The 24,269-nt window shown below is 45.5% G+C and overlaps 2 protein-coding genes across 10 annotated transcripts in view; both read right to left on the reverse strand.

The window, feature by feature from the left end:
- MCF2 (MCF.2 cell line derived transforming sequence) overlaps positions 1 to 1,578 on the reverse strand; it is a 56,991-nt gene extending 55,413 nt beyond the window's left edge. The window contains exon 1 of the mRNA XM_071757412.1: positions 1,386 to 1,578. Coding sequence (XP_071613513.1) covers positions 1,386 to 1,518 — 133 coding nt within the window. The 5' untranslated portion in view covers positions 1,519 to 1,578. The remainder of the gene's footprint in view (positions 1 to 1,385) is intronic.
- A 4,557-nt stretch (positions 1,579 to 6,135) lies between these two features.
- ATP11C (ATPase phospholipid transporting 11C) overlaps positions 6,136 to 24,269 on the reverse strand; it is a 56,404-nt gene continuing 38,270 nt past the window's right edge. For 3 of the 9 annotated variants that reach the window (XM_071757423.1, XM_071757419.1, XM_071757416.1), the window contains exons 21-29: positions 23,994 to 24,096; positions 22,827 to 22,972; positions 22,408 to 22,467; positions 21,302 to 21,429; positions 18,769 to 18,904; positions 16,908 to 16,973; positions 16,034 to 16,137; positions 14,313 to 14,466; positions 6,136 to 9,717 (exon numbers count right to left, since the gene is read on the reverse strand). In XM_071757423.1, coding sequence (XP_071613524.1) covers positions 9,601 to 9,717; positions 14,313 to 14,466; positions 16,034 to 16,137; positions 16,908 to 16,973; positions 18,769 to 18,904; positions 21,302 to 21,429; positions 22,408 to 22,467; positions 22,827 to 22,972; positions 23,994 to 24,096 — 1,014 coding nt within the window. In that variant the 3' untranslated portion in view covers positions 6,136 to 9,600. Of the gene's footprint in view, positions 9,718 to 10,905; positions 11,002 to 12,011; positions 12,141 to 14,312; positions 14,467 to 16,033; positions 16,138 to 16,907; positions 16,974 to 18,768; positions 18,905 to 21,301; positions 21,430 to 22,407; positions 22,468 to 22,826; positions 22,973 to 23,993; positions 24,097 to 24,269 lie in introns of those variants that run through there. The other 6 variants (XM_071757421.1, XM_071757417.1, XR_011728565.1 and 3 more) reach the window with 5 other exon arrangements.

Here is a 24,269-nt window from a genome sequence, read left to right on the forward strand (position 1 = left end):
TCCTGTTGGAGCAGTGTGGGTGTTTCATCGCCGACATCAGCACAAGGAGGATCAGACATTTTTTTAATCACATCCACTCAATTAGCATCCCTCTCTCACTGACCTCCATCTCCTCTGCCTACCTTTTCCCACCTCATTTGCAGGGTGTGAGCAAAGGAACAGGGTCTGGTGGGCAGGTCAGCCCCCAGCAGTGTGTAAGCATCCCAGAAGAACATGTACACAGGCATCTCTTGAGGGCAGGTGACAGTCACACCTGTGACTTACCCTCTATAAATGCCTCTTGCACCCTAACTGTGCAACACAAAGAGGTCAAAGAAACTGGATTTAGACTGGAAGCTTTTTTTGGGTCAGTGTGTCTTTCTTGTGCCTGGCAAGGCTCCAGGCACACTGCCAGCTGTGAACAAATAAGGAATGAGTGCCTTCACCCCCTGACAAGGTATGCATCCTCCAGCAAGGCTGAAGTCACCCAAGATGCCACTATCTTTCCTGGATTATGAAAGGTCTCGCTGAAAAAAAAAAAAACCAAAACCAAAAAAACCTGTTCTCCTCACAAGACAATAAAATAACAAAAAAGTCAATTTATGAGCAGACCATTGTCCATCAAAGGAAACAGAGCTGAAGCAGGAGAGCAGCTTGCAGCCTGAGAGTGAGGGATCAGATTGCATTTGCTTCTCGTACTGTGTGCAGCCACACAACCACAGCAACACCACTACAGCTCTGTGCCATCCCCAGAGCAGCCGGGCACCAGACGATGTTTAAGGACCAGGGCATGAGGGAGGGGGGAAGAGGGGCTGCCTAACACAGACACACGTTTTACACACATCTCCTGCTGCTCTGCTTCAAAAACTGTGAAAGGGCACACTACAGTCATCGGGCTAAGATGCAGCTTCCCAGGGAGAACTTCTTTAGGAAGGGAGGAAGCTGAAGAGGGGAGCAGCACCGCCAAACACCCTTCTGCTCACTGAGAATAATCTCCTTTCTTCAAAATGCGTTTTGAGCCACCCATCCCAATAACAAAAAAAGCCGTGGCAGCAGTACAGTGGATACAGCTTCTCCTTATAAACGAACCCTCTGGACACGGGAACCCCCCAAAACAAATAACACTCAGAGTCCCCAAAAACCCTCCCGTAACAAACCATCCCGGAGGCTCCCCAGGCAGAGGGACCCGAACAGACTCGCTCCTCTGCACCCGGACCGGGCAGGACCCGGGCACCTGTGGGCTGCAACCGACCCGGGCCGGACCGACCCGCCGGGTTCCGGGGCCAAGCCGACATCCAGGCTCCGGCCACGGCGGGCGAGGGATGGCCAGGAAAATCCTTCCGTCCCTCCCGGCCACCTGTGCCACCCGCACCGGCCCCCGGGCTCCGGCAGCCCCCGGGACTCACCGGCGGCGGCGGCCTCCAGCATCGCGGCGGCCCGCAGCAGGCAGTAGTAGCTCTCCATCTCCCCGGCCGAGGTGCCCCCCGGCGGGGGCCCGGCCGGAACCGGAGCCGGGGCCAGAGCCAGGGCCAGGGCCATGCCGCCGGCACCACTCCGCCGCCCCGGGCCCGCGCGGCCGCCCAGGCGGGGCCGGGGGAAAGCGGGTCCCGCCCCCCGCTCCGCCTCCCGCACCGCCCCGCGGCACCCCGGCCGCCCTGCCTTTTTTCCTACCCTCCCCTCTTTCCCTCCCCGCCACCCCCTTTTTTTTTTTTTCCTTCCACCCCCCCTCTTTTTCCTTTTTAATTTTTTTTTTTTTTAATATCCTACTCCTCTCTGGTGTCTCCCGGCACACCGCCCCGCAGCCGGAACTTCTCTCCACCCTAGTGCCTATAGCACATCTCTAAGAAAAAAAAAAAAAAAAATCCCACTGTCCTTTCATCCCCCGCAAGCAGCATTCTAGCATATTCCTTGAGCACTATAGGAGAACTACACCAAGCCACGCTATAGCTGAAGCTGGCCAGAGCTCACAGCACCAGCCTGAGCCATCAGCCTCAGTTTCCCCAATGCTGAGGTTCAAACGCTGCCAGCTCATTCTCAACAGGAGCCTGAGCTGCCCAGGAAGGCAGCATAGAGACGTGGATGTTCCTGTTTTTCCAAAACAACCTTCTAATTATGCTGCTTGCTATAATAGCGACCTTTTTCCAACACTTCAGCAGTCAGGGCTATTAATTTAGGACCCAAGGTCTAACAATGGTAGTATGAAAACTACTGTGTTTTGACAGGGACGTGTCCTTCTTACACTGATACAAAATTTCTCAAGGAAAATCTCCCCGTTCAGTCAGGGCTCCTTGTCCATCACAGCAGATCTGAACAGTCTGAGCAGACAATTTTCTGTCTGGTCATAAAGCATCTTGTGTGACAGGGAGAGTTCATGGGTAATTATTCATTAAAAAATCCAGCTCAGGTGCACAGCTGTAAAACATGGCCAGAGAAAAGCCATATGCAAGGCTCAAAGGGTGGAAAGACAGCCAGGCCACATTCCTTCTGTATTCTTATCACAGGAATGTAATTTTCCTTAAACCATAGCAGCTCATAAAGAAACGAGGCCCATCCCAGTGCTGGAAGTCTCTATTTTGTTCTTCTGCTCCATAGATGATTCCCTATTGTAACTGGGACTCAACATCCCTGAGTGATACATCCCTACTTCTGACATTGGTTTGGGGGAATACAAAGCAAGCCAGTAGAGGACACAGCTGTGTTATCATTCAGGTTTGGCAAACCTTGCTGTCTGAAGGGAAGGCAAAATGATTAAGGCTGGATCTGGATGAGGTCTTTGCAGCTAGGGCCAGGCAGGAGTTGCCAACAGGAATCCTGCACAACCCAAGGCTGTGCCTCCTCCAGCCCATCCAGCTGGCACCAGCCACGCCAGCCAGCTCGCAGCACGGAAAAACTGTGTTTGCTCAACCTGAAGGATGAGCTCTCAAGAGTTTTTCCTTGCCATTGTTCCCTTGCAAGCCACAAAGGTTCCTGTTTTGGAAACCTGGCTGCTCACAGCCTCTCCTTTTGGGCATAATACAGCAGAAGCCCAGCAATTCCAGTGATGCATTCAGCAGAGGCACAGTCCAGCTGCTGGTATTTTACATTGGCAGAAGCTACTCAGTGTCTTTCTCCTCCAGAGATGAGTGTTACACTCTGCCTGCCCTAGGAATGATAAGCTGATCTGGAGAGAACGAGGATATGGATAAAAAGGAAACAATGGCAGCCAGAAACACTGATGTTTCTTTTTCAGGCATTTCCCACACAGGCCCTTCATTAACGTTCAGTACTCTGATTGTGGCACACTGACATCTGTGTATGGAGTTAAAGAAGCCCTCTCAGAGAGCTGGGGAAAATCTTGCCAGCACGTGCAGCACCTCTATTTGCAGGATTTTATTCTGTGGGGGTGCAATTCCTTACCCTGAAATCTTAGGGAGAGGGTGTAGGCAGAATTCCTATTAATTTAATTAATCCTACATCAGAGGCTGGAAAAAAAACCAAACAGCACCTTGAAAAAAAACCTTAAAATTATTTCTTCCCCCCACACTCCCCTCAGATAAAGGCTATCTTTATCTGGAGGTGCCATTTTTTGTGTTTTAGAAATCACTCTTCAAAAGAACCTTTTTAGTACGATAGGAATGCTCCATTTTAGCCATAGCCGTGGCCTCACAGTGATACAATCACTTCATGTGACCGATCCAAATAACTGTATCAGCTATTTCTCCCCAGAATATATTTTAAGTCTAATTTGGAGACAGAATAGGTTTCATTTCTGCAGCTTCCAAAAACTGCTGTTTTCCTACTTGGCTATGAGTGTGCAGAAAGTGAGGGCTGAGCAGTCTGGCTGTGGCTGCTCCAGCCCCAGCACATCACTGGAAACATTGCTCACCTGGAGGCACCCAGATGACTCTTGACAAATGCCCATCCATCACCATCAGCTCAGATCATCCTGTCCCCTAGTCTCTTCTTCAGAAACACCTCTCTTCTGACAGCTGCTGGAGAAAAGTTCCTGGTTAAATAGACTCCTTTAACTTGTCACCCTCAATTTAGCTCTCTGTCCCTCCTCTCACAGGCAGTCCCATGGCTGCTGGATAATTTCTCCAAAATACAGCCCCAGTATCATCACTCCAAAGCTCAATTATTGCAACATTTTCCCCCTGGCTTGCCCAAACCCCATTTTTCCTGCTATACCACCTGTGAAGCTGCTTTAAACACCCTCATCCCACAACATCACATTAGCCCCTTTCACAGACAACCCCTCCACTGAACCTCTCCTCCCCTCCACATCTGCTCCATGCCCCTGCTTTCCCCCAGAACCCCAGCTGTGGGAAGCAGAAAGTCGCTCAGCCTTTCACACCCAAACTCCAACGGGACAAAAGGGGACAGAAGGGCTTTAATTTTATTTCGGGTGGTGCTGGGAACTGGAAAAGCAGAGCTGGCTGAATGTGGTTTGAAGTCAAACCGATCTTGAAGGGAATTTCTCACCTCTGGAATAAGCACGGCAACATCAAAGTACTTGTGCAGGAGAGTAATTAAGCTCTGGTAGGTTTTCGTAAGTGAGGATTTCAAGAGGATCTCATGTGCATGAGGCAGCATCACCCCTGATCTGGGGGGGGGGGGGGTATCATCTGGCGTGGACTCTTTCCAGGATGGTCCAGGAGGAGCAGAGCCTGCACAGCCCAGCAGAACACTTGGTCCCCCCCAAAGCCAGTTGTGCCAGCACTGATTGCACCAGGCCCAGGCTTTTGCATCACCCACGTCAAAGGTCTCCACTCCGCTCTCCCACTCTCTCTTTTTCTCTGCCTCAGCCAGACCTGCCTTGTTACAACCCCCAGGTTTGGAAGGGAACAGGCAGGCAGGTGCACACACACCCTTCCTCCAGGCCACAGAGTATTTTCCAGCTCAGCAGGTTATCCCGACATGTGAGGAGCAAGAAGCCAGCCCAGTGCCAGCAGCTGGGACGCTGCGGCCGCGGCGCCTCAGGCAAGGGCTGCAGGGAGGGACAGGGACACCGGGGCCCCTCTGCCTGCCAAGAACCCTCACACCAGCAGCCTGACCTTTACAAAAACCACTCTCCATGTTAAACATCACCTTACAAAGCGACTCTGTGTCTCCTTTTTAATACCCAGGGTTGTGCGGACGTTTTAAAATGTTAATTTGGTTCTTTCTCAAACACCCCCTGACCTGTGGCTGTCTCCCATTTACTACTTTTGTCCTGTCAGCCTGGGTTGCCAGCTTGGAGTAAAACCCTTTCCAGCTCTTCACATGATTTTCACTATCACTCACTCAGGCTATTAAGATTCTGAATGCGTGTATCTGGTTTCCCATAGTACAAGCTGCTTCTTAAAGGTTATAGTTTGTTTTAAATAGCACAGCCATCTGTCCTCCAGGGGCTCATGGGAGCTGAAGAAATCGAAGCAGCCAAAACAGAATTTTTCAAACTGTCAGTTTTTCATTACAAACATTTCAGCTTGAATCAGACACGTCCTTAAAAAAAAAAAAAAATTAAAAAAAATTAAGTCTCTCTGTATTATATACTATACAAACACTCTGAGTCCTGAAGTAACAGTTTAATTGCATTGTTGGTACTTCAGCAATGTAAATATCTGGTCTGGACTTCACCAGCTCCTGGTATTTTACAGACCACAGATTAATCCTCATTTGCATGCTTCTGGTGTTTGAACTAAAAAATACCAATTAGTTACAGGTAGACATGACACACAGAACCAATACACAGAATTAATAAACTCTTCATGCCTGTATAGAAGTCAGGCAGACAGACCTGGATTATATTTTTTTACTCAGTTCATAAATGTCAGCTAAAGCTTGGAGTTCATCTCTTCTATATAGTTAATTGAATTTATTCACTTAATTCACAGGATTCACTTTCTGAATTTGACATTACTTTTCAGGGAGATGGGTTTAGGGCACATAGGGAAGCTACGTGCAGCAGCTGTTACCAGCAATATCTTGCCAATACCTTGCTGGAAAAATAAAAATCTGAGAAGCAATCAGTATTTCCTTAGATAAATACCACTCTGTATCAGAGAACAGAGTGTGCCCTTGCTGGCATCATCCACCCACCCATGAAAATGCCTATGTTCTCTCCAATGCTGCCTCAGAACAGCTGATGTTATAAACTATTTGCTAGGAGCATCCAAGAAGACAAGACAACAAATATATATTAATCAGAACAACATACCAAAGTTTATTGATTACTTCAAACAAAAGTTTCTGTAATGAAAAAAGAGCAAGTTGCATTCATAAAAGGTAACATTCACATTCAATTTCCTTTATACAAAGCAACATAAATGTATAAAATTGCATTTAAGTGAAAAAAAAAATGTAAGGTTGCAGTCCTTTTTAAATTTTTTTCTTTTTGCAAGAAGCTGAAAATTTATCTTCTCATTGCCTGTATATAATTTACACTGTCTATATACTACATGGGTTGTTTTTTTAAAAAAAATCATAGCTGAGAAATTGGATAACTGGCGCAGTATTAGGTAAGTTTTTCAACTGTGTGTATACAATTCAATTTTCAGCTTTTATGCAATTCCAAGTGATTTATAACATTCTCATGATTAGGATTAGTTTTGAAAAGTAGTTATGACTACACCAAGTTCCTCCGCTATCATGTAACAGTTTTAGAGGGAATCTTAATTACTTTTCTTATCTTTCAGTGTCACTAGCCGGTGATTAAACTTCAATGAATCCTACTTAAAAACACCAGCCTTGTTTTCCTTCAAGTTTTTCCACTGATAAGCCTGTACTGACCTTTTAGCTCACTAATGAGCACTGTAACAGTGCAGTGTGGATCATGGTACGTGAACAACAATCACAGCATTGCTGTCGGATTACTACGGCTTCAGCATCCTGCCAGCTGATACCTTGCAGCCACTAACGCTGCTTTTTCTTCCCTTCTCTAACTCCAAAAGGGTTCTCCTGTTTCACCCGATTTCACAAGTCATCCAGAGCAATAAGAATTTCACTGCTGCCATTGCTGAATGACAAGGATCAGCTCTTCTGCTGGACCAGGGCAGCTCAGCTGGCCTGGCATCCTTAGCACTACACCACTGCATTAGCTGAAGATCCAAGCCCAAGAAAACCTCCATTTTCCCAGAAGAGCTGCTGTTCAAGGCATTTCATATTCACTCCAACCTGTCTGTCAGCAGACATGCCTTGGGTTTGAACATTCAGCTATTGCAGGCTTGCTCCACCCTGAGACAGGAGACCTGGAAATGGGAAGAGAAAGATTTGGTTCTCAAAAAGCTCTCTCTTAAAACAAACTGCAGAAATTAGCCCATTTAAGTGGCTTTTTTCACACAAACATGGCAAAATTCCTCTGTTCCCACTAATGTCACCAGAAAAACTTCAAGCTGAATTTCACAGGAGCAGACTTTGACCCTAGAAGCAGAGAACAAAACAAGACAAACGGAGAAGCAAGGTGTCAGGCTTGGGACCATTCAGGCTTGGAATGGTTTGGAATCACAGGAATTAGGCATTTCAGTGCCTGCATTTTAAAGGTTATGTAAACACATGTCAGCAACTGTATATTTAAGGAGAAAGGTTAGATTTGGCATATAGAGCATTGTATTCCTCATTGTATTCATCACATATTTGATCTGTAGGCACCACATTTTAGCAAGAAAAGTTGAGAACGGGACAAAGGTCTGCAAGTTGAATTTTAGGTCCGTGAAATGAATTAGGAAAAAAAGAAAAAAAAAAACCCCACAAACTAACAACAAACACAAACCAGAAGAAAAAAGAAAAAAAAAAAAAAAAAAAAGCTTTGCCCATGGGACACATGCTAGAGGTGCAGCTCCTTACTTGCATGCAGCAAGGAGTCGAGCCGTGGTTGCTAACAAACACCACTTGCAATGAGGCCAGTGCAGTGTGTATAATACAGTGGTCCTGTGCATACATCCCCTCCCTCCCATGCTGGGTGATTTCAGAGCAGCCCCAGGGACTGAGCAGACCCCTTTCCCCCTCAGGTAAGGCCCATGGCAAAGTCCTTATCATGTGCACGGGAATTCGCCTGCAGCTGATCCAAATCCTGCGTCCACCAGAGCAGAGTGAGGACCTCAGGGGTGGCAGCCAGGGAGCAAGACTCGATTCTTCTGAAAATTAATAGTCCACTGGTAGTGAAATTTGATGAAAGGAATGTTCCATCTAGTCCCAAATTGTTTTTCTGCACGGAAGTGACACAAAGCTTGAGTGAGTGGGAGCTAAGCCCAGAGCAGCGGAGAGGGTGAAGTTCCTTACTTCTGGGATGAGGCTCAAAAGCTTCTCACAGGAACTCCTCTGCATCACCCTGCAGAGCTCTGGGACAGTCAGCACCAGGGGGGACCTTCACACCAAACAGTGGAGGCACACGGTGCTCCATCACTGCTTAGAACTTAATGCATCAAAAAGAAAAAGCTGCTTTTTCCACATACAACGTATCAGAGCATCAAAAAAAAAAAAAAAAACCAAAAGTGTCAGGCGTCTCACCTCTGCTGTACACAACCTACAGAGAAAAGTTCCCATGGCCATGGCACAGGTAGATTTAAAAATAACATGCCAATTTAAAAAAAAACAAACAAACAAAGGTGTAAAATGAAATCAGGTTCATGTATTCCTTTTCTTTTTAAACTGGCTTCTTTTTATCATAGTGCAAATAACTCAAAAATGCAGTTTTCTATGCCTGCAGGTTTAGAGGCACAGCCTGTGTCCCCAGGATCATCCAAGGATCATGCTGTCACTCAGGCCTTTAAAGTGTTGAAACAACTGCATGGTGCAGTAACATAAGCACAACCACGGGAGCCCAGGCAGAATGGTTGAAAGTCTGGCACAGCCCTGCTTTTGAGACCCTTTCCTCCCCCCAGAAGCTTCCTTCCATCCCAAGCAGCCACGACATGAGGGAAAATGACCTTTTCTTCATCCTTCATCCATAAGCCTACGAGCAAACAAACTGTCCCTGGGAGGATGGGTGCTCAGGGCTCTGTGGAGATCTCAGTGCTGTGGACAGAGAGCAGAGATGCTTCCAGCACTACCTGGAGGATGGGTAAGCAACTGGATGCTCTGCATCGTCGGCAAAGACTTCCCCCAATTTTCAAGTATTTCTGCCATGTGCATCTGGCAAACCACCACGGGCAAGGGGCAGCTGAGGGCTCCCAGCCCCACACTGAGATGCTCTCAGGGCTGCATCCAGCTCCTGTGACTCCCCAGAGCCTTCAGCGAGCAGAGGGGGCTGTTCCTGGGTTTAAAGTCTGTGCTACTTCTTTGGTCAGGCAGAGCAAGAGACTCGAGCAGCTCTCTGCTGCTCTCAGACAGAGATCAGCTGGCAGAGGAAGCCCCCGTGTGAAGCAGGGCTGGCATTGCTCTCTTGCACTTCCATTCGTGCTCTTTTGGATGAATTCCTAAAGATGCTTTCTCAGATTTCAACGATGCGGACTTGATTTGGCAGAAATTTTTCTTTTTTTTTTTTTTTTTTGAGGTGGGAAAGCAACAAGACCAAAGACAAACGGGTACCATGGGGCCAGTGCCCTGGCTACTGCTTTATCAGCATGGCTGCTCCTGGACTTGGTAATGTTATAGAGAACTGTTAGGTTAAAACCATGTTTCTTTCCTACAGCATGACAATACTCAGTGTTTGTATGGAGCACTTTAAAGTATCCTGAGAGGATATCGTTCTGCCAAATTAGTAACAGCATCTTCAGTCTTCACATAACCATTCTCTATGCGTTTGTATGAGACTAACTTAGGCAGATCAAAGGGGGCAGTCTGCAAAAATCAGAAGGAAAAAGCACATGTATTGCAATTGTCACATTCTCAGCCTCACAAACCTTTTCATGTTATTTTTAGGAAAAAAAATTTTAAAAGTTATAGGAGAAGAAGAATGATTAGACCACGTTAAAAGTGCCAAACTTCATTCACAATCAAAGGGTAAATAGTAAAATGGTATATTAATTTGCACAGTCTGCAAAATCCTGTATAAAGTCTAAAAGTGGCATCTGCTGTCCCCTGCAGCTCCCATTCTGCCCCAGTCCAGCCGCCTCCCACACCAGTCTGCACCAGTATACAGCAGCGGAGAGCACCACCTAACGTCTGCAGCTTGCCAGTGATGCCTGGACAAGCAGAAACCCAGATTTTTGCCAGATATATTTGGAGCTCAGGCAAGACCTGCCACTGCAATTAAACTGATTCTTCAGAGCAAGCACAGGTCCAAAGGTAGAAGAAGTTTGCAGAGAATCTGCAGTATTATATTCGCAGCAGACACCACACAGCTCTGTAACATCTCACTGAAAACAAAATTGTGAATTCAGTTAGGCACTTTTACTTTTTATTCTGCTACAGGCTTACTATGATGTTTAAAATCAAGTAAACTTGTGCTAGGATGTTGTGTGTTTGTAGACACACCCAGACATGGAGACATGCCTGCTGAACTGGATGTTGACATATATAGACAATTAACATGTTCAGTTTCAGTCTATGCAGATGAATTAAAATGTACTTATTTCTATCTGACAGAAGAGCATGCACCCTAGAAAAAGGAATTTGATCCAATTCAGATGCAATACAGGAACCATTTTAATGGCTGAGATTGGATATTTAATTGTAAACAGTGTTATCTTTTATAATCAGTTAGCACCAGTCATTAGCTGTAATTGCAGACTGAGTTGTCTGTTAACATTAGACTAAAATATCAGTTACATTAAGGGTTTCTTGACATACTGCCCAATATTTCAGTTTGAGATCTGTACACCTAAGGGATTCTGATAGGGCTGGACAGGACAATATCCTCCAATTAAAATGCATCCCAAGCATTGCATCTCCATTCTGCAAGGACAGGTGCCCCACACCGATAGTCAAGATGATTACAAGAACCACAGTTTAATTGATTTGAGGGTTATATTTGGTTAATCAATGACTTGTTTTAAAACCATCATCCCAACTCTTCGGACAGGGTACCTGTTACAACACATTAGACTCATCTGAGAATGTTCTTAAAAGAAGTGGTCTGACAGAAGGTCTGGGCGACAATGAATCAGGAGCCTTCCTGCTGCTCTGCAACAGTGAGGCAAAAAGACTTATAGCACACACAATGCTCCCCCTGCCTCATGGTCAGACAATATAAGACAGACACAAACCTTTTTACAGCTAAATCATATCAAGGGGTGCAGCAAGAGATACTCCCTAAATCATAGAATCATCATAGAATGACTTAGGTTGGAAGGGACGTTAGAGATCATCTACTCCACTCTCTGCCACGGGCAGGGACATCTCTCATCTAGACAAGGCTGCTCAAAGCCTCATCCAACCTGGCTTTCAACACCTGGAATATCAGGGTGATTATTCCTGACTGTGTCCTGCAGTGGAAAAGGCACAGAGGGTGTTCAGGAATTAGCCCTGCCTCTGGAAACAGCTAACTTCAGGCTTGGAGGTTTATGCTACCGGTGACTTTAGAGGAAAGAGGAAACCATCCTTTGTCCCCACATAACTGGTCTTTTTAACATAGCAAAGTCATACTGGAGATCCACAGTGAAACCAAGCACTAGGGAAGTGTTTTCCAGGCAGTGTTCTGGGAGTAGTCCCACCATTCCCACAGCCAGCAAGTCCAAGACTATCCCTCATGGTAAACGTTGACTCTGCAGTGGCTTATTCACTTGAACAAAGACCAACAGTTGCATTAAGTGAGATGGACTGAGCAAAACAGGCACTTGGGGATCTCCTCCTTGATGAAAAAAGCCTGAACAGCCATCCAAAGGACAGTAAAAATCAAGTCCACCTTATCCCACACTTCAGAAGTTTCTACCTAGCAGGGAAGGAGAGTGTAACCCCATCCATCACCTGTGTCCAGCTGAGTACAATCAGCTCACCCACCTGAGGTGTGGCAGGAGACCAAAGCAGAAGAGATAAATGAAATATTTAAGCAAAAGATTTAAATCAAAGCAAGGGGAAAAAAAGCAGGGGTTTGCGGGGTGAGCAAATCTCAGAGGTTTGCAGGAGTTAGGCATTAGGAGGAGGATAAAAAGCAGGAGAGCAAGCAACAGGTAGTGACTCAGAAAGGAAATCACCTTATTCACTCCAAGAAAAGCTGTGATTGCTGGAAGTTTGAGAAAGCATGAAGATAGTGGATGTTCCTGAGGAGGGAAGGCGCTTCGTTACCTAGTTCACAACAGCACAAAAGACAGAAAATTGCAGTACTAGAAAGAGAAAGGCAGAAACCAAGGAAAACACAAATGCGCCTTGCAGTTAAAAAAAAAAAAATCCAAAACAAGCAACAACACAATTCCACACAGAAAACTGAATAAAGACTGAGCAAAGCTGATGTGTCGTGTTATAGGGAACTGGGGGTGATGCCTAGTCCCCTTAAGGTGAAGGGCAAATGCCCATCACCCTGGCCTCAGTCCATCTTCCTCTTCAAGAGGGTCCCCAAGCTACCAGGTTGAGGTTTTAGGCACCTTAACAACCACCCTCATCTTGTTTTCATTTAATGCTCCCCTTGGGAAACATTTATTTTTTTCCAGCATTAAGATCAGGATCCTCAAAAATGGCCTTGAGTTGAAGTCATCTATCTGGTCTGAGTTTAGATACCTTTAAAAATCAGGTGACTGACTTCAGTGTCTGACCACTGACACACCAGCCAGAGCTTGGTATCTGCTTCAGGCATCTTATTAAGCTCTTACACAAGGTGTACCTTTAAATCTGGCTCAGCCTGTGTTTAGCTTGGTATGCACATGTACAAAGACTTTTTTAGTTGACACTTACTTTGCTTTACAAAACAATGTCACAAGAGCCTTTTTAAATGCATATAAAGCACTCTTGAAAGCAAGTATTGCATCTGGGAGCAGATCTTCTGGCTATCAGCTGAAGGCAAAAAATGGGTCCCCTCCCACATGAGGTGAGCTAGGGCTTGGTAACCCCCAGGTCACTGTCCTTGAACTATCCTATGTCTGCAGCTGAGAGGCAACTTGCTCCCAGCCTATTCATGAGTGCTGCCAAAGTGTAAATCACACTTCCCTGGAAGAAATTACATGGCACCTCAAAGAATTCTACCATAATTCTTTTACCAACTCTGTTGCTTTCAACTTTAATGGTTTGGTGTGTTTATTTGTCCTACAGATAAATGTTTTACTTCACTGATACTGTGCCAAACCTGTTCTTCAAACGTCACAGCAGAGGAAAACCTTTACTACTACATTGGATATGTTTATATTGTTTTAGCTGGGATAATTCTTAAATAAGTACCGAAGATAATAGGTTTACCCAGGTGAAGAAAGTGCACTGGAACTTCACAAAGGGCTTCAAAGTGAGAAACTCTTTTGAACTACAGTGTTTGGAAGGTCATCCATGGTTTCCTGGGACACGGGCAGAGCTGCTGGGTCACAGTATCTGCTGTCACCCCAGTGCTGGGCAGGGCCACAATGCTCTCTGCCCTGGCTCAAATCTCCAGCTGTGCCCTTGGGGACAGTGATGGCTGATTCCAGACACCCACCAGGACCCCACAGTGACCCCGGGCTGTGACCCCACACAGGCAGCTTTGGCCTGTGTCCTCTCACCTGTGGCTGGGTGACATCCCTAAGGATGTGCAAACCCAATGGCAAGTGGCCATGAGGGCCAGCTGGCAATATGCCCTGTGCAGACCCAAGCAGAACTGGGGGGCAAAGAGAGGGGCTGCAGGGAGCAGGCACAGCTGGGGGAGCAGGGGCTGCTCGGGTGTGATGGGCACCTCTGGACAAGGGGAGAGCACGGGGCAGAGGTGGGTGTCAGCCTGGTAGTGCTGCCATTCACCATTTGCAGGAGCAGGGAATAAAATGTTTAGGAGGTGGTTTTAAAACATGGAGGACTTTTAAAACATGTCCTCCTGCTCAGCAGTGGAGAAATGCTGCTCAGGAACCAACTCACTTTGAAAGAGAGCACCAGAGGCTCACACCAGGTATTGAGTGGGGTGGGCAGGTGTGAGGTGTGAGACCTGACCCTGCTCCCCCTGCACTGGCACATGAGGACAGACCCAAGAGGAACACCCAGGGTCTGTTCTCTGACAGAAAAACAAGTAGCTTTTTTTTTTTTTTTCAGGACACAATATGGTAGTTTTGATGATCAGTTCAGGTTGGCAAAGGGTCACTGGACTTTTATAAGAGACAGCAGGTTTCCATACAGTGAAGGCAACTAAGGAAAGACATAGGATGAGCCTCTCCTCACTAAAGATCCAGGCAGCAGTATTTTTAGATGAGCTTCTCAACATTTCTGGCATGTAAAAAGAGCAGGATGAGGCTCTAGAAAGCCTTGCTGGAGACATGAACTGTTACACGTTCATCTAGTGCTTAAAAGAAGTTTTCCTAGACTACTACATGATACATCATCTTGTTCCTTACCTGATGATGTTTCTCTTTTATATTTTTTAAAACTATTAGAAGAATTTCTGGGAAAAGGCTGATAAAGATCAGGAGAATTATTGCCAGCCACGTGGAAACAGAAGTCAGCATATGGGCAAATACAAAATACATTCTTTGTTGCTTCAAGAAAGGCCTGAAAAAGAAAGGATACAAATAAATTCTCGTTAACATGGACAAAGAGGTCAAAGGCAGACTAAGAATAAACTATTAGCAGTAACATCTCCCTTTCAGATGTAGATAGATACAGCCTGCACAGAAATACAGTCTCCATCCTTCTCCCAATGCATCTCCTGCCTTCATCTGCACTATTTCTGAATTGTTCTGCCACCTTACACAACATTTAATATTTTTCACATCTGCTTCATTTCAGGGTGACAAGGGGTTTGAATTTTGCTATTACTGAAAGATAAGCTACTCAACCTTATCAAAACCCACATCATTTTATTTCAACTTTAGCTTTTGCCATAGCTTCTCGTTTGCTTTTGATGGTGGAAATCCAGAAACTCTTGGTCCCAATAGGTTATTTGCATCTTTCTCCCTCTCTTGATAATGGAGGGGAACCAAAAGATGCTTTTGAAAAATGCCTTGATGACAAGGCTCCCAATATTGCTTAGCATTAACTCAAAAATACTGACCTATGTAAGTTGAATACACCAGCAGAAAACTCACAATTCAGGATAGAGATCAGGCTAGACTGCAGATCTGAAAATGTTGGCTAGGAATGCTGAAGAGTTAAACAAAGCTGTGACTCCCAGTTAAAATATTTAAAGCCCATCTTTATAAGCAGGCTGCTGGATCAGGGATCTCACCAATAACCCATGGCACTACCCCATGGGAAAGCAAAGGTGTAAAACAGAAGATGCTGTCTACTGGGAATGTCATCATGAACATCTAGTCCAGTGTGAGAAACAGAAAACTAATATTTGCTAAGTATTACTGCTAGCCTGCTTTTTTCAAGACATCCTGGCTGCACACAAATTGCTGATCATTTCTCCTACTCAGATCCAGGATTTCAGCAGCAGGATCTGTGCTTTCTCCTGTTTATTTCCTCCCTTCATACTGCTCCAGATTGCCAGGTCCTCTTGCTATGCATCTGCCTTATCTAGTCATACAATGATTTGGGCTGGAAGGGACATTAAAGTTCACCTAGTTCCAACCCCCCTGTCATGAGCAGGAACACCTCCCACTAGACCAGGCTGCTCTAAGCCCCATCCAGCCAGGCCTTGTGCCTTCCTTCTGCATCACTGGCTTTCTTTCCACCTTCAATTTCTCCTTTCTTTCCCATCCACGTGCACAAACAGATCCTGACATATTTACCCCAGAACCTCCCAGTGAAAGCCAGGATCTCAGGACCAGAAATGCTCCTGTGGGCAGAAAAGCACCACCACCTCTTGCAAAAGACCATCACTTGGGTGGTGGGCAGGGCATTCTCTGCATTTGGGCCATCCCTTCAGTAAGCTGACAGAATTCTTCAAACACATCCCATCATATAACTGCCCTCTTCCAGTAGCTGCCTTTAGCAGGTGTTAGATGGACATATCATCCCTTCCCTCCCCAGCAGAGAAAGGAGTGTGGTTGTACACAACTTGCTATCCGTAAATCTCTGGACAGGCCAACCAAGGCAATGCTGGATCAATGTTCCCCAAAAACCAGCACTGGGAATACCCCAAGAAAGCCCCATGAAAAGAAGAGGTACTTGCCAAATAACTCCTCCCCAAAAGAATGAGAAAAACACATAGAAGGCAAGGGAGCCCCAGATCACAAAGTGGTTCATCCACGTCCAGAATCGGGTATCTAACGCCAGCTGTGCAAGTAAGAGAGAGAGAAGGGGCATTAGATGAAAACTGTGTTTGATTTTATTTCTATGAAATTTCAGGCTGCTTTCACAATAAGCCTGAAGGTTCTCCAAACAGCTACTTCTGCATACAAACACCAGGGAAAATCTTTCCAGCATCTACAGACAGGCACAATGTCAACAGGGAAACAGCAAGTTTCTAATTGTAAGTGACACTTTTTAATAGAATAAATTTGATGCAACCCCTGATGCTACAAGGAAAGAAATGTCTAAAGGTTACAGGGACTGTAATTGCCTCCTGTCACCACCTGCTGTCCTGAACCAAAAACAAAAGACCTTTTGTAAGGTCTTATGCAAACTATTTGTTCTGGAAAGCCCCACGAAACAAAGCAGGTTTGCTGTTATTATTTGACAGACGTGCTTAGTGGTGTTTGAAACAAGGTGGACAAACCCCAGTTCTCTTTTGTTCCTCTCCTCTTGCTGGAACAGAAAGCCAAAGGGCGAAAGCATGGGAAGAAGTTAACTACAATCAACTGGAGTTCTCAAAAGAAGGAAAAACAATTTAACCAAAACAAACACTTGCAGACCAGCACAGCCTGGTCATACAGACCATAGGCAAATTCTGCTTCTGTGGAAGACAAGATTTAAGTGTGGTAGGAAACATATTCATATAAACTTCACGTTCAACACATTTGCTACAGGATTTTACAGTGCATGCACATGCATTGGAAAGTCACTGCAAAGATAAGAGAAAATGAGAAAGGAAGGAAAAGCCTAACCTTCAGAGTGACGGTGAACACCAGCACGGTGAAAACAATCGTCCCAAAGGTCCAATTCCCAAAAACCTGAAAAACACATTACACATTGCCACAGGTGCCTCGGTCCATCTCCTTGGAGAGGCACAGAAGGATGATGGGGACAGGGGTGCAAGCAGGGAGGGGAGAAGAAGGATGGGACAGAGCAACTACTACGGGAGATGGATGCTGGGAGAAGAGACTCGCTGCCCACTATGCTACCCTGTGCCATGCAGTGCCACACAGACGGGCAACCCAGAGCTGGGGAAGGTGACAGGTACAACCTCCTACTAATAGCAATGTTGATCAAGAACACAAGTCATTGGACCACCTGTATTTCATGATTTCTTGGTAATCTACTCAGTTTCTGCTTTCTTGCAACACCTCTGCTCATCGTCCCCTTTTAGTCCCCTTTGCAGAACGCAGGGATGGATGTTTTTCCATCTGGTTTGGTTTGAGGACACTACTGACTACACATGACAAAGAAAAGCAGATACTGTATATAAATCCAAACGATGGCAACAAATGGGAGGGATGCTTACCAAAGGCTGTCAAGATCTGAATGCATACATTAAAACAGAAAGTGAAATGTAAAATTTTCAAAAAACGCAAAAAAAGCGAAGTCAATAGGAGCGAAAAAGGACTCAAACAAACATACATGGATATTATGAGCAATTGCTGGTAGCAGTTCTAACAGGCATGTTTACAAAACAGGACATACCCACAGATGTTATTTGAGTGGCACAAAAGACCTGACCTCTCAAGGCAGTTGCAGAACGTATCAGTGCCTCACGTTTTATTCATTTACAACCAAAATGGCTACAAATAGCCATATAAATAGCCAAATACAGAAAAGCACTGAATCTACAATACACAGCCTTGACTGCTTACAGCTGAGGTCCTAGATGTTGGCATTGATGCAACGTATGCATATAGATACATAAATTTAATTAGCTTTTCTCCAAGTGTTAACCACTGAAAAATAATCTAAGGTGTTTTCAAGGGTCACCAGTGATGGTGTAAAGAAGTTTTCCATCAGCCAAAACATGGTAACACACTGTGTACTCCCTTGGGGAAAGGGCCCTGAGACAGCCAAGGCCACTGTGCACGACAGCCTCACTGCACGAGTGCTTTGCTCTGTACTCAGTTAACCAGCAAAAAGAAATAAAAAAGAAAGAAAATACTCAGTTTTTTTACCCCCTGCTCTTTCTGTGTGAGTTATCCCAGAGCAGCCCCCACAACTCACTCCTGCAGCAATGCAAGTGCTTGTCCCAACACAAGAACCACAAGCAAGCAGACAGCAGCCTGCTCATTCTGCCAGCACTGCTGACTTCAAAACAGCAGCAAACCCCCAGCACCAGGGCAGGAGGGAGGCTGAGATCCCATGCAGAGCAGCATGGAAGCAGCCCTTAGCCACGTCCAAGCAAAGCAGCAGCATCTCCTTCAGGTGAGGTAATTCAGTTGCTTGTAACCTGCTGAGGACGTGATGAATTCCATGCATCCATGGTGAGAAGGACAGGCACTGCTCCTGCCCTAAGCCAATGCTGGGACCATGTAGAAGAGTGGAAGAGAGCTGGGCAAAGCTGGCTGGGTTGGAACAAAGCTGTGCATAAGACTAGTTATTTTACCTAGTGAGTATAACCAGCTCTGCCCTGTTTCCATGGTGATCTGGAAAATGTTTTATTTCAAGCATTTGCTGCAGAATCACACCATAAGCAAGGCTCCACTGTCGGACAAGACTCAAGGCACACCGCACAGATTAAGCGTGTAGATACTTCCTGCCAGGCATATAAAAAAAGGCAGTGCACAAAAGAAACACTCATCTTTCCTTTTTTGGTAGCCTTACCTTTCCGTTATCTTCCAGAGATGAATTTTGAAAGAGAAAATAAACCCCAAAGAAAAACACAAGTCCTTCGAAGGCGCCCAGAAAGGTCCAGTACAGGAACGGCCTCCACTGCAGCATCGCGTTATCAGAAACCTTCCTGCCAAGAAACAGAGTAAGGAGAACATCACCAGCACGTTTAGGATGTTCTGCAAAGCCCCTCACAGCCAGGTACCAGCAGGCTTTGGAGCAAGTCCTTGCTGCAGGAGACAAGGAGATAAAACACATAAATATCTGCCAGCATACAGGACATAAACAACATCTGCCATATGAAGCTGCTGGGCATGAGAAATCATAGGAGGTTCAGCATATTAATTTGTTTTGTTCTTCTCCTCTTGGTAACTTGGATTAAAATCCAAGCCAGCCCAAAGCAAACAGCTGTAACATTGTCCCAAGCCCCTCCTGCAGCCCCTGCACTGCCTGAGGTCTCTGACACTGCTGAATTTTAAAACCAGGGCAATGCCAAAGAGGAGCCATACAGGATACAGAAAATCCATGATTGTTTCCCTTTTTGTTGAATGCACCAAGTCCTGCTTTGAGCAAAACTGTAAGTCCTGTTCCTGTAAGCAGTGCTTCTCTGCACAGGCTGAAAATAACCTTCTGAATCATTTGGTGGGTGTTTCTAACATGGGGGCTGTAGCAGGAGGCTCTTGGCTTAACACAGGATGAGATCTGGCATGAAGGCAGCAGCAGCAAAGGGATGCGCAGTGGGCAGAGCTCTGCACGGACTGCAGGCAAAGCCTGGGAGCAGAAGGCAGCTGCCAGGGCAGGAGAGACTTCAAAAAAGTTTCCTGCATCATGATCTTTTCAGATTGCTTTCTTTAAAATGTGTAGATTGATACAGGAATAAAAGCATGCTTATGGCAAAACCAAAAAACCCCATTATTTTCTCATTTTTCTTCCTATTAGAAAACAACATCCATTTTCAGCACCTTGCGAACCAACGTGATGCTGGCTATGATTGCAGTTTCTGAAGCAAAACCCTACTAAATCCTAGGCACGATGCTGTAGTGACAGTGCTCTGACACACTGCAATTTAGGGATGAGTAAGGAGTACCAATAAACCAGACCGTAATCAGATTTCATTGCAAGGAGAGAAAATACAACCAAGTTCCTCACTGCCAGCTCTGTTTTGCATTCACAGCTACGTCCTGCAGTGCTCCCCACAACCAGGCTTTTCACAGCACCTCAGACCAGAGATCTGCACTGCAGCAGCTCTGTGCTTCCTACAGCAGAGGCACAGCAGCCACTCTACATTCAGCAGCACACCCACAGTCATGAATATTCAAACTAAAGCTATCTGCCTGCATAATTAACCTGTTTTTTCCTCAATAGACAGACCCCTAAAGAATCAGACAGCCCAGCAGGTGAAGGCACAGGGGTCCTGCTGGTATTGCTTCATGTCACACAGCACTCAATTACCAATTTATTTAAAAACACACACGGTGGCATTTTACCATACAGGAGGAGAGACACAGATCTAGTCAATCACAGATCTGAGTACTTATTTCAAAAGCACCAATGCCCCCATCCTAGCCCTACAACCCTTGTTGCATTTACTGATTTTTTCACAACTAAAGCAACTTTCATGCAGTATCTCTAGGTCCCTGCTGATTCCCTTTGCTGTCCCCACGAAGTCATTGCTCCTGGCTTGAGCATGGCTCTGTCACACACAGCTCCTCCACAGCTGAGGAACATCAAATGATGCTGACAGGGCTTGCACAAGGCACTGACAGGAGCAGCCCTGACCTGAGCATCCCCCTTGGTCCTTGCTGAAGGGCTGCACCCAAGCAGCCCACATCATGTGGGAAGGGGTGGGAGGAAGATGGGAAGGAGCTTGGTTTCCATGGGAGGTTGGACTCTCTCCCTATTGCAACCAAGAAAAAAAGAAAACAGCCAGCAGAGAGACAGGTACCTCTTAAACTGCCCTTTCCATGGGCAATGTGACAGAAATGTGAGCAAGTGGATTGAAGAGCTCCTCAATAATAGGCTCCAATATTGGGCTTTGGCCTGTGGAGAGGAAGCCTGGGGGAGGATATCCATTTAGACCAGCTGAGAAACTACCTGCCTGAGCTGGGCTTCAGGAACATTCATCTTTCTGAAAACAAATGGACCTTTTTTCCTCCTGAAAGCTAGATCTCCCCTTCATCCATTACACACTCTATCATGTGCCTGGCTCAAAGCTAACGTGAATGAATGGTCTGGCCACACAACTTGTTTTTTCTTACAGATGAAGAATTCCACCTAAAGTTTATTTTTTTTAATAGACACACCAGTGCAATTTGCTAGACCATACACTGTTAGAGAGCATAAGTAAGTTGAAGTAGGCAGTAAACAGGACATTGCTCAGCTCTACCGCAGCAGCAGTAGGGACAGAAACAGACTTCCCTGGATCTCATGATGGCCCCATCACTGACACAGGGCAGGGACATTTGCTCCCAGTCCTGCACCAACAAAACTCCAAGCATGGTTAACCAAACTGTGCTGAGCTACTTACATGTAGAGCTGAGGATCTGAGGTCAGTGTGTCAATGTTGATGTGCTGCTCCAGGAGGCTGTAAGCCAGGATAGGCAGTGATGTGAAGCAGATGTTGTACATGGTAAGATAAGCAGCATCATACAGTGGCTTAAAAGAGGAAAAAAGGGTAAAATGAGACAGAAATTCCACTTTAAAAGCCTCCCCACAAAGAGATTAAAAATTTCCAGCCCTTGCCTCTGTACATATCCTACAGATACATTGCTTTGTCAGAGCCATGTGGGACAGTTTCATTTGAAAGGGGTAATGCTCTGTGCAATGCCAGGGGGCCAAGCACCTGCAGGCTGTGTGGCTGAAACCCCCCCTCCCCCCTCCCCAGGAAATTTTGCAACTGCCTGGTCTCATCTCCAGCTCATTCTCCAGAAAAACATGATGAAACAGCCCTTATCACAGCTTCTCTGTAACTGGTCTTGTGCTGCTGTTACTATTAATAAACTTGATGTCTCCTGTGACTCTAAAGACTAGACTGCTTTAGAGGCACTATGGCTGCTGCTTTTTTTTTTTTTAAGGGGTTCTGCTGAGACAATTGGAGAATTATTTCCTATCATTTACTCTTTCTCCACGCTCATGAGCCCACCCACCACAGGGATCTGTCCTCCTGACGCTCACTTGGACTAAGCAAATCTCTGATGACACACATCATGTGTGGTTTTTTAAAGGCTGTCATGAAAGAACAAACTGTTCTTCCTTCTAAGAGATCCCTTTTATGCAGGAAAATAAAGCAGAGGAGAAAAGATCAGATGTCTTTGAAGACTTTTTCTCTTAAGGTAAGTAGCAAAACCAGGTTTTGACAAACCAGCTAAACCCCTCCCCTCACTACTTTCAGGTGTCCATCTGTGTTTATGGCTGCTGGATAGAAAAGGAAAGACAGAAGATTTACTACTTTTCAGTTACAAGTCTCAAAAATATTGTGCTTCAGATATGGTGCTGAGCAACGTGGTTGGCTCCTACTGCCCTCTAAAGTGAGGTGAGGAAGGGATAGAACACCAAAAGCCTTGCCTCTGCCAAGAAGCCTCAAACACATTGCCACTTGCTTTTTGGTTTTATAAACATGTTAGTAGGAGTTACCTGCTGTGAGAATCCACAGAAGAACTGGTATAAAAACTGCGGTAAAATGAAGCAAAGGTTCTAGGGAAACAAAAGACAAACGTTGAGCAGGGAAGCATCTGACTCCTCAATCAAAATAATTTTTCTTGTTATCAGATATTAGCATCTGATGTTACAGTATCAGAAAAGTTAGGGCACTGTTTACTGCCAAGCACAAAACTAATCCAATGAGCTCTTAATGTCTGGAGAAGACAAAGAAAGTCACACTGACATTCCCTGTAAGTTCTGCTTTCAATTGACAGGCATGTGGCAGAGATGCAGACTCTTCCAGGGAAAATACCACAAGCTACAGAACATCCTATACAATTTTTTCCCTTTTTGCTATTTTTCTAGAAAACTCACAGAATAAACAAAGAAACAAGCTGCACACATCCCCTTACCTTATAGAAGAAATACTGTACAAGGTGTGCTATTCTCACGTAATATAAATGCCCATGTGCTAGTAGCAATTTTCTTAAATGTTTAAACTTTGGCACAGCGTAGTCGCTGTTTCTGGAAGCCTGTCGCCCTTCTTTGCCTTTTATACCTGGAGACAGAAGTGTGGCAAGGGGTTAATCCCTAAGGGACTGGAATCTGGACCAATGCTACCCACTAGTTTTGTTCCCATCACTCATTGTCTCAAGGCACAACAAAGGCCATGTTTCCCTCTGGAGTGCCCCAGGAGAGCAAAACACTGAGATGCTGCAGATCTTGACGTGGTTTTAGCTCCCCAACACTCAGACCTGTCACTGGAGTTTTTAAGCTATATTTAGGCTGCTGTCTGGGTTCCCGTGTAAGAGTGTGGTGAAGAGGAGCTAAGTAAACCTGATAAAAGACAAGGAATTGGTTTCCCCACAGGCCTCCCTGCATATCTCACACAGCCCAGTTCTTTCATTGCAAGCACTCAGCCCCTCCAGATATCCCCACAGAGCAGATCTCAAGAAAGAGAGTTTTGTTCACTCAAAAGCCACATCCGAATGAACTGTGCTGAGGCCGTGTTCATCAGAGGGCACCACAGCACTTCCAACAGCCCCAAAAGAAGAGGCTGCCCTTTCTCTTCCACTGACCCCTCTACAGCAATATTACAAAAATCTCCAGTATTTCCCGTATCTCTTACACCGATCTGCAGGAAGGGGGATAGTTTCCAGCCTGATGTCAGTCATACAGACAGGGCAGACACAACAAAACTGAGCAACAGCCCCCGGAAACCCATGCAGGTCCCCAGTACTGAGTTACCAGCAGCTGCTACCAGAGAGCCCTAATAAATTCTGGTATTGTCATTGCACTGCCTTTGCAACAACTGCCAGGAGTCACCCAGTTTGCTGCTTGAGACTATTTTTTCCTGACCAGTGAGCAACCTTCACCACCTTGAATTTGGCCATAAAGTTTTAGAAAATCATCTGCAGCTTCTCCTTGATACAGAAAGTGGGGTACTATCAAAAATGAGCAGTACATGATGATCCCATACATTTAGCTGGAGTCAAACCCTGGCTCTAAGGAAAGCAAAACTGAACTTCCTGTATTTTTCAGTGGGATCAGTTTAGCCACACGAAATCAACAACACTTACCTATTCCAACATGTGCTTCCAAAATCATACTAACATCATTTGCACCATCCCCTATGGAGAGGGTTATGGGGCTCCCTTTTGTGTTCTTCACCATTCGCACAATCTAAAAGGTTTTTTTAAAGGAGAGCAGCAGAAACCACAAATTCAGTTAAAAAATCTGTCCCGCTTGCAAGAGTCCCCCCCAGAAGCAACCACGCTTTTACAGAAGCAAAATTATGCCTGGAGAGTTCAGATTAACAAAACCCCTCATTGTTTCCTTTGCAATCACCAACCAGA

This window comes from Heliangelus exortis, chromosome 14, assembly GCF_036169615.1.
Source record: "Heliangelus exortis chromosome 14, bHelExo1.hap1, whole genome shotgun sequence".
NCBI classification, from domain to species: domain Eukaryota; kingdom Metazoa; phylum Chordata; class Aves; order Apodiformes; family Trochilidae; genus Heliangelus; species Heliangelus exortis.